The sequence below is a fragment of the Apaloderma vittatum genome, unplaced genomic scaffold (genome assembly GCF_000703405.1).
Source record: "Apaloderma vittatum isolate BGI_N311 unplaced genomic scaffold, ASM70340v1 scaffold2829, whole genome shotgun sequence".
Classification (NCBI taxonomy): domain Eukaryota; kingdom Metazoa; phylum Chordata; class Aves; order Trogoniformes; family Trogonidae; genus Apaloderma; species Apaloderma vittatum.
Window position 1 is genome coordinate 54,716 of NW_009735628.1, and position 10,233 is coordinate 64,948.

The 10,233-nt window shown below is 45.7% G+C and overlaps 1 protein-coding gene across 1 annotated transcript in view; it reads right to left on the reverse strand.

The window, feature by feature from the left end:
* Positions 1–380: 380 nt before the first annotated feature.
* ASAH2 (N-acylsphingosine amidohydrolase (non-lysosomal ceramidase) 2) overlaps positions 381–10,233 on the reverse strand; it is a gene marked incomplete at its 5' end in the record, with an annotated part of 17,765 nt that continues 7,912 nt past the window's right edge. The window contains 10 exons of the mRNA XM_009876639.1: positions 381–570; positions 3,214–3,302; positions 4,000–4,059; positions 4,838–4,987; positions 5,377–5,472; positions 6,280–6,375; positions 7,115–7,154; positions 7,898–7,992; positions 9,552–9,667; positions 10,161–10,233. The exon at positions 10,161–10,233 is cut by the window's right edge and continues 17 nt beyond it. Of these exons, the coding sequence (XP_009874941.1) occupies positions 381–570; positions 3,214–3,302; positions 4,000–4,059; positions 4,838–4,987; positions 5,377–5,472; positions 6,280–6,375; positions 7,115–7,154; positions 7,898–7,992; positions 9,552–9,667; positions 10,161–10,233 (1,005 nt within the window). The remainder of the gene's footprint in view (positions 571–3,213; positions 3,303–3,999; positions 4,060–4,837; positions 4,988–5,376; positions 5,473–6,279; positions 6,376–7,114; positions 7,155–7,897; positions 7,993–9,551; positions 9,668–10,160) is intronic.

Genomic DNA, 10,233 nt, shown 5'->3' on the forward strand with positions numbered 1-10,233 from the left:
GTCTGGATTAGCTCCCGATATGCACCAGTTCTCTCTGAGAGAGCCTGTTCGCAATCAACAAACACTTGTTCAATGACTAAAGAAAAACAGTTCCATATTTTATTACAATAAGAATCGACTGCAATGAGATCTGGCCAGGATGGGAAATGCTTGAATGAGAAGACATTGGACTACTGAGACTGAATTGCAGGTAAAAGTCAAAACTTTGCAGGAAGTCGAGCTTTGCACAGCAAAGGATGACCAGCAGCACCCAAGGGACAGCAGCGATGTAGAGAGTCACGTATGCCACCAAAAAAGGCCTCCCAGGTGGGCATTGTGAGCATCGCAGAAATAAAATCTACCGCTCAGAAGAAAACGATTCCTCTCATACGTGGGATCACCTACAGAGCTGTGATTTCAAACGCTGAGGATGTGCCCTCAAATGGAACAGAGACGGTGTGAGTAATGGACAGTCTTTTCCTGTAGTGCCCAAAGTACCGAATCCTGTAGACGCCTGGCTCTGTGCCCTGAGGGATGTGCCACTCAATAGTCACATTGCTCCGACTAAGCGATCCTTTGGTCCAGTAAAACCTAGCAGAGAAACCCAAAAAAAACCCTGCCGTCAGCCAGAAAAATCCACTCCTCTTTCCTTTCAATACCCCAGAGCTCACTGAGCATAACCGCACGAACGCACTCCGGTTAAGTATATTTTAAGAGATTCTTTTAACCTTTCCTCATATATTTAGGCCATCAGAGCGACAATCAGCAAGACGACCCCAAACCTTGCAGGGCTGAAAAATAGCTGGAAACATGGAAAACCAAGCCAGTGGGTCTTTTTGCAGGTGAAGAATATTTCTACTGATGCGTTCTTATGTTCCCAGCTCCATGTCGTAACTCTCTACAGCATTACTCCTGTGAACAATATTTGTCCACTTAGTCTTGCCTGTGCAGGCGGAACGCTGAATCTAGAGGATGAGTATTTATTGAAGGTCACGAGTAAAATGTATCATAATCAACCTCAGGGCTTCTGGCACCCTTTTCTACATCAGACTCCTGTTTTCTTCTGCAGATTCCTTGTGTGAACTCACGTGCGCTCAACTTCTAACACCCTGCAGACAGCCACACATCATCTAGGGGCAAGGGGGTTTTCAGCTGGTCATGGTGGAGCACTTCTTGGGGATATGAAGATTAGCCTGCTCTTCTTTTGATACTGGCAATGAGAGACACTGCTGGATATCTCCTTAGTTGTATCTGGGCCAGACATGAGTTATCAAGCCCTACTGACCCAGCCTATCCATTTCAGGGCCTTAACTAAAGGAGGCAGATGAATAAATTCATTAGCAATGGTAACAGAAAGTTTCCCCACACCAGTCTTACTAGGAAGACTGAAATATTTACAGACATGATTGGGTGAAAAAAAACTGTGAACGGTGGGGGAGATTTGGTTTGGTGACCACAGACCACCGGTTGACATGGGGTCTGTGTATCTGCCTGGTTTCTCTTGTCCAAGGTTTTGGCTGTGGTTGCACTGGCTTGTCTTTGGACAATGACAATGTCATCTTGGGAGATGACAGTGAAGTGACAGCACAAGGCCTGAAGTGGTGGGGAGACCGCCATCCCTGGAGAACACCCTGACTCACCTGGATATTGCCCCAAGCATGCTCTATAGCTGCAACGTTGGCCATGTTGGGAGATAGGTTGGACCAGAGACCTGCAACCTGAGCCTGCTGTGACCTAAAAACGCTGCAGGGACAGATCTGTGTCACCATCCTGCCTCCTCCCCACCCTGCCCTCCAGGGCTGGTGAACAAGGACCACAGCTCTGGGACTTGTAAACTGGAACGCAGCTCAGATCCCACCTGGAAAGAGGCTTCTCAAAGACGAGCTCACGGGAATTCAACCACTTCTGCTGGCTGGCTGTTAAAGGCAAGGTCAGGCAAATCCCTGCCTGGAGTAGTCCCACAAAAGTAATTACTCTCACCATGGCAGATACAGGTCGGGGCCAAAAACTTCTCCACTGCAAACACCAAGACAACATCTAGAGCAAGGGCAAGTCGGCACCATTAGAGCGCAGGACGAAGGGCAGGTAGCAGCCATCTCCTTCCCCAAAAGCTGCACCTCCTTTAAGTAAACCTTCATATTGTTTGATCCCTGAAAACACGCAGTTCACAAATGCAGCTACATACTATTTAGCACTTTGCAAGACTAAGCTAATAAATAACACGTTCCCTCGGGCCACGCTCCTATTGCAACGTCAGCACATTCGATGATTAGGTTTTGCCTGCAATGAAAAACCATAGTCTGACTCCACTAGCATCTAGGAAAAATGGCCCCCATCTCCTTTGCCGGCATGTCTGGTACTTCCCTGGGGCACCAGGAAGGGAGGCAGCACTCTGCAGCAATTTGCCTGCAGGCCAGCCCCTTTAGGATCAGAAAAGGCCAAAAAGCCAGAAAAGAGTTCTCGTCCTCATCATCAATATTTAAGCCTCATTCGGATACCCAAAGTCTGACCTGTCTCAGGGAAGAAAATAAGATGTCTAGATCCTCATCTCTCCGGTATCACAGCAACACATTCTTCAAGTTTTGTGCTTTTACATGTTTTTCACCTTCTCGCTCGGTCCCCACGTGTTGCCTGATCCAGTCGAGAGGTGGCATCTCTGCCCATGACAAGGAGGTTGTACTAGATGATCTCTAAGGTCCCCTCCAGCCTAGGCCATTCTGTGATTCTATGATTCTTGAGTGATATGTTGTTAAACATTTTCAGCGTTCCTGGCCAAGATTTTGGGAAATCAGTTGGGGTTTTTGGAAGGTTAGGGAAGAAGGCAGAGATACAATGCCATCATTTCCCCTACTCAGGGCAGGGAACTCGGCAGGAAAGGGTGACATCAGTGAGCACGAGAAGTCAGCGTAGCGCAGGCATTAAAGAGAGGGCAAGATCTTAGAAACGGAGAGGTCTGAGCACGGGTGGGAATGCATCTCCTGTGCTGGGACCACCCGAGTTCTGGCTACCGGGTGAGGTTCAGAGAGCAGCTGGTCGCACTTTGCCCGAAAGAATTATACTCATCGTAAATCCAGAGGAAGGCTTCCCTGACTAAGCCAAGCTGTCAGAAGCATCGTGTCTCCCAACCTCCAGTTGGAACCCAAAGGGCTTCAGTTTCGAGTTCCTGGCCTCCAGTTAAACTCCCAATTACTCTGTGGAGTCTCTAGAACAGGGAAATCAGGTCAGAGCACCCACCTGGTATCCCAGGAGGCATCATTCTGTACCACAACCCAGCTGTCTGAAGCGTTGTCGTGTCTCTCCACCGTCAGGAAGTTGTGCTCAGTCTGGAACGAAAATAACGGAGTTAGCCAGACACTGAAGGGACACACATGTCCCTGTTTCTCTTTAAACTGGAGGAGGGATGAGAGGTTTACTGGCAAATGAGGCAATTACTAGCAAAAATACTTATATTTCACTGCCAAAGAACAAATTTAAGTTAATAACTGGTGCAAAGAATAAGTAAAGAACTTGATCATTACGAAAGAGAAAGCACTAGTGAGGTATTTGCTATCAACGTCTGCACAAGACGAGGGATGGGAAGAATTGAGTACTTTTCTAATTTTCCTTGTTTTAATGGAGTAATGCGTCAGGCTCATAGGGTGGAGACTAGAGTCTGTGTTTGCTGTGACTGGATGGCACTGGATGCTGACTGAGAAAGAGTGCCTGGCCTAACACATGGCATGGGTGCTGTCAATGTCAACAATCTGAAAAAACCACCAAGTATCCATATCTGACCAAATGAAGGACTTTGCCCCAAAAGCATTCTGTGGGTGTGAATTCCCAAAGCACACGCTAAAGGGAGAAGCTACCTTCTTCTGAACTCCCAGCAAAGACAAAAACAAACCCAACACTGGAAGCACATGCTCTTACTCCTTCTGAATCCCAAACTTCAAAGACTAATATGCATCAAGGCAGAGGCAGTAACTAAATAATCACTAATTCCAAACACCCCCAATTCCAGCGCCATTGCATCTTATTTACCGCATTCTCTGCGGAGTGTCTAGGGTTTGCGCCGACAAAAGTTACTTCAGCAACTTCTCTCTGTGAAGGGAATTGAGATTTATATTAGAAGCTGAGCAGCATTTTGCACGTTAAGAACACCCTTGGAAGATGCCACACAAGGTTTTTCGTGGTTTCACTGGGGTTTTTTGCTTGTTTTTTTTTTGTTTCAGTTTTATTTTAAATTACTTGTTGCAACGACAATGGGCAATTTATACCGTGAACTGGTATTCTGTGCCTTGCCATGCCACCTGTCATGTTTGCTGGATAAACTCCACCATAGCACATAAGGTTTCTGTGTAAAAGAGGGAGGAAAATATAAAAGATTTTTAAGACTGCCTCCCTGCCTTGTTCCTTGCTTACTGCTGGAGACAGCAATCGGACAAAAGTCTTTGCTCTGAACACCTCACCTAAATTTTTGAGCACTGAAAACTGAACCCTTTCTGACATTTTTATTTCATTCACATTCCAGACCAGAGGCGTCAAAGGCGACCTGATTTCTGCTTGTAAAGAAATCACTGCACAATATTTGCCTACTTCATCATCGACTCGTTATTTCACATCGGAAATTTTCATGTTGAATAAAGGGCTTCTATTGTCCCCTTTATTCACCCATTTTAACCATGTTCAGCACAATTATATTGGCACAAAAACGCTCTGTCTCTGCTTTTTCAACCATGCCCGCTAAGAGAAATGACACATTTTTGGTCACAAAGTACCACCACCATCCTTTAGGAAAAAATAGACTCTTTTGGGGTGAGGGGTAAGAATTTAAATATGTTTTCCTAAACGGGCTTTAGCAAATCCTTGCAGCTCTCACCGCTCGATACTGTTGTCTCACTTCTTGCAGCACATCCCCAAATGTCTTATTCACCGGCGCATGATCCACAGTGAGAGAAGGCACCAAGGTGAGGCTGGTTATGTTGAAAACAGGGGGCTCGGGACCGCGTGGCAAATCCTGAACTGTATTCTGAGAGAGAGAAGATGTGCTTATTACACATGCATGCACATAACCAGCATCTCACTGACGAATCATATCACTGCTGTGGTTCTTCATCCAAACCCATTGCTTAGACAGATTTAAAGAGCAAAGGGCTGGTGAGTTGGACATACTTTCTGTCTCAACTTTGAAACAAAAAAAAACCCCAAACAACCCACCCCAGAACTTCTCAAACGGTATGAGGCTCCTCCCCTTACAGGAATTATTCTCATGCCACAGGAGAATTTCTCAGAGTGATTTCCTGTGGTAAAAGAGATGGCAGCAATCATGCAGCCTCGCTGAGGAACAAAGACAGCCATCACCATTTACAAGACTTAAATGTCCTGAGCAACGTGTGGCATATAGAAAATGTTGATTACCGTAGCAATAGCCCTTGCAAGCCCTCTGTACAGTTGAATATAAGCAGAAAGGGTGTGTGGACCATAAATAGTCGATGCAGCCTCATATCGTTGAACCTAGCAAAGGACAAATTGGGGAAAGGAAGGTTTGAAGGATTCTTCAGCAGTTTATGCAGCTCATCCTATTGCACCAAGGCAAGATCAGTATTATACCCAAAGAGATTTGTTTACTCTTCTACAACAACTTGCATAAGTATTTCTGCTGCAACTGCAGGTTGCTCTTCATTCCCCAATCCAACACAAACAGAGAGGACTTGTTGTGACTCTTCCAGTTATCATCCCTCTTTAACTCTTTTCAAGGTTTATGACGTAGGTCTCCTCCAGCTTTTTGGGTGGGACAACACCAGGTCTTCCAATCTTCCCTCCCAGTTTAGGGTTTCCAAACACAAGTAGCCCACCCGATGGCCCCATACCTTCCTCAAAGCACAGCATCTACCTTGCCTCATGAGGACACTTAAAATTGACAAGCTCAAACTATATCGTGGTCTTTCCCACAGCAACATGTTCACCTTACAACCCTACAGCTCCAAATCTTTCTTCTGGCAATTTTGCCATCTCATGAAGATAATTTCTAACCCGCCCAAACCATCAGCGGATTCTTAAAACCGAGCTGAACTCACTCCCTGCGGCATGTCTGACTCAAAGCATCCATCCATACTCTCTAGCTATGCTCAGGGCACCACCTTGGCCCTTGGACCACATCTTCAAGGCCAGAATAAACAAGGAGGTCTTGTGATTTCTCCCACAGAGTCCCCAGGTTTTTGTGGCAAAGGAAAACATACATGATTTCACATGAATTATCATCCCATGTAGCCAAAAGCTGAACTCATTTAAACACGTTCCGTCTGCGATTTTAACATTTACCTGGTATTCTTCATAGGTGGTAATGTAGTGGGTGTAGACATTGCATAGACCTGCAATTACGACGTCCATTCCTGGTGAACCATGAGAATCGAATTCCTAAGAAAGAAAATATATCGCTTACCTTGTAACAACTGCATAATGCATAATCATACTGTTATTATTATTATGGTGGTATTATTATTATTATTATTATTATTCATTTCCCAAAGAAAAAGAGGATAAATGACCTCATACTCCCATAAATTCATAAATGCAGACTCTTTTCTCACACTCCCATAAATTCAATATATTTAGAGTTTTTTTGAAGCTGATGTCTGTATACTCCTAAAAAAATCGGTGATATAATGGTGTGAGACAGGCTCAGTGCCTTGAGGAGACAGCATCTGAGACAGGGATGGTATTCGGGCTGCAGCTGGGAATAGAACATATCAATGGGTAAAACGGAAAAAATACATTTGCCATTATTTTCTGATTGTTCTCATGCTGCAAAATTCTGGTAGGGCTTAAGGAGCTAAACCCTTCCATTCCAGAGACGAAACTTGTGCTAGCATCAGTTATGCCCAAATCCCAGCTGAATTAGCTTTGTGGATTGAAACTCAGTGGGTTTCCTTCTTTTGGGGAGAATATAAATTTCTCTTGCAGGAATATTAATTCCTCTTGCACGTCGGTAAGCACATGCAAAATGTCTCTGGAGCAACTGTGCAAAGGAAACACCTGTGATTCACGAGACCCATGACCCCAGCTGTGAGAAGACAAGAAAAAAAAAGAAGGCTCAAGAAATGCGAAGCTCCAGATACTCTGTGCTCTGGAGAAAGCTCTTGCTCAGCAAACTCACTTTTTTTACAGCTTCCCGTAGCCTGCGTCCAGACATGGTCCTGGGGGCACGAAGGGAACAACGTGAGTCTCCAGAACTTAGCACAAACTAAGTTTACAAACTAGTTTTGTAAACTAGTTTAAAAACTAGTGTAAAAAAAATGGCAGAGCTTGTAAAATCCAGGAGCTGATAGATTGCCAAACAGATGTTTGGGGGACGCAATGAATAATAATTCACTGTATGAAGTGAATAGTCTGTAGTTAGGTAAAGAAAGCTTTTTTAATTCCTACAGGAGAAACTCTTTTTTTTTTTGCTAATGCACACAGGAATAGCCCTGTGCTTCAATACCCCCTCTAGTATAAAACTTCTTGGAAGATGGCTTGGGAAAATAATATGTTTTTTTCAAAAAAACAGGGCTAGAAATACATCATTACCCTCTTCAGGTTTTCACCATTGTACCACCAACAGCTGGTGCAATTCAACATTACAGTGGTGCACACACACACACACACACAAAAGTTAACACGTTGGTTTCATGTCACAGAAACTTCATTTTGCAACAAAAAGTTAAAACTATTGAGGAAGCTTGCTTGATTCCCATGGCTAGTTTATAGAAGAGAGAAGAAAATGAGAAAACTCCAGGTAACCAGAGGAGAGAGCATCAACGAAAGCACACGCAGCGCACATACGCGTAGCGCTCGCACAGATGTCACATAGGAGGAACAATTTTGAGCCCACACCGACTTCCCACGGGCCCGCAGAAGTCTCATGGGTAGCTTGGACACGACCCAAAAAAATACACACGTGAACTCTCCAGGAACAGCAGCAATGGCCAGTGATCCAACGGCCGCAATCTGAACATCCACAATGTCGGGGTGCCATGGGTGAGGCCAAGTCATCTGCAGTGGGGAAAAAAAAAAAAAAAGGAGGTAGTAGCAAAAAAAAAAATATAGCTGCAGTGTTTTCCTTCTGGTAGTTGCGCTCCAGGCGGGCTCAGCTTCATTACAGCAGCCAAAACACACGCTGCAGTGTCTTTAAAACGAGAAAAAAATGACAAAAAAAAACACTAGATAGAAAAAAAAAAAAACTAAATGAAAATGACGCCTATTAAAAGGATATTAAGAACCAGGGGAATGGTTGCAAGCTGCAACAGGGCAGGTTTAGGCTGGACATTAGGAAGAAATTCTTCACAGAAAGAGTGGTCAGACCTGGAACAGACTGCCCAGGGAGGGGGTTGAGTCGCCATCCCTGGATGTGTTCAAGTGTCACTTAGATGTGGTGTTGGGTGATGTGGTTTAGGGGTGACCTTGTAGTGTAGGGTTAATGGTTGGACTCGATGATCCCAAGGGGCTCTTCCAACCTGAATTGTTCTGTGATTCTATGATTCTAACAGGAGCTAGAAAGATTTCTGAGGAGCAATTTACTGGGGACAAAGGCAGAATGATAAAATCCTTGTGAAGCACACCAGAAAAAGGACGCCTGCCAGAGCATCTACAAAAGGGTGCTCAAAAGGTGATAAAGGCATGAGCATAAAGCGTAATTTACTCTCAGTAGCACCATCCCCGAGGGAGGAGGTGGGATGGGAGGAGGCTCTGTGCTGGCATCTCTTTTTACCAGCAGTGAGGTGAGGGGCTGACTGAATACGAAGCGATGCTAAAAAAGCTTTTAAAGCAGATGATGGGAGGGATAACCAGGAGTCACCTCACCCACACGGCATCCTCCGAGCACTCTCTAGGACCTTGGACGTGATCCCGCTCCACTACAGCGCATTTGCCTTAGTGCCAAGTGAACAGCAGGTGGAAAATTGGGCATCCATTTTTAATTAAGGTTGTAAGTAGGACTTTGGGGAAGTTCAGTAAGAACAAACACCAAGTCCCTGAGCATGCACATGGGCTGGGACCAACGGGCAGCAGTTCTGCAGAGGCTGGCCCTAAGAAACAGCCCATCTTGCTGATCTCCATCCTTGCTGACTGCCCTGACTCTTCTGCACATGGTCCTGAGCTACCTGCAGCAGCTGCAGTTTTGGTCCTGCTGGGAGCTGGGTTGTGCTGGAGCAGCCCACCCCAGGGTACCTCAGCCTGGTGTGATTCTACCTGCGGATGAGTAATTCTGGGGTCAGTCGATCTTATAGCTCACAGAACTATCAGACACTTGGAAAAACATGCCAGAAAAGCAGAGAAGTCACCAGGATGTTTCCAGAGAAAGTCAAAGAAGCCTTTGAAGACGGCACTGAGAAGGCAGGTAAGTCAATACAGCCTCCAGAGTTCCCAAAAAGGCACCATGATGAGTTATTTCATTTTGCATGGACCGAACCATGACAAAAAAAGAAAAGTCCTCTCGTGGATTAAGGTAGGAACCCACACAGGCTGGTACACACATCGTCTGTAGTACCCTACCAAAACCCAGCCCAGCTCAGCAATCTTTGCACTTCTCAGGGCACACACCCATGCATCCTTACCTCTCCAGTGCTAAAGAGGACTGGCTTGGGATTGTGGCAGGCTTTTGTCTCATTGGACGGCTCTCCCAGCAGCTGGTCCCGGATTGCATCCCAAAACGGGTCCCCTTCCACCGAGCCTTGAGAGGGAAACATCTTTCAAATGCTGTTTCTTCAGCTGCCCCAGCAGCTACCAGATAGAAAACTCATTTATTACCCCCTCCCTGCTTATGTGGCATAGGATGTCAGTGGATTCTGAGTCTCTCCCTTCTCTGGGGTGCTTGGAAAAGTTGAGTTTTAGCCCAGCTGAGCTCCACCTTGGCAGCCTTCAGGCAATAAGTACAAATGAGAAAAGTTTGCCCCAAAGCCAGCTCTCTTCTTTCTCCCCATTGCCCACCCAGCCCTCTCCTTCCTTCAGGTCATATTCTACTCCAGAAGATTTTTGCCAAGCACAGACAAACTTGTGAGGGAGCTTTAAGACCACACCTTCCTAAAAAAACCATCCCTCTGGAAACAGTGTTTCACCCAGCCACTGATGTTCTTAAGCGACTCTGGGGGTTTGAGTCTGTCAGGGGTTTCCCCACATCCTCCTTGTTCCTAGGAAGCCCTGCTCACATCTGCTCCCCAAATTACCTTGCGTGAAGTTGAACGCGCCCACTCCGTCAATAGTCCCTGCGGCAAAGCTGTGCCCTAAGGCTGGTTTACA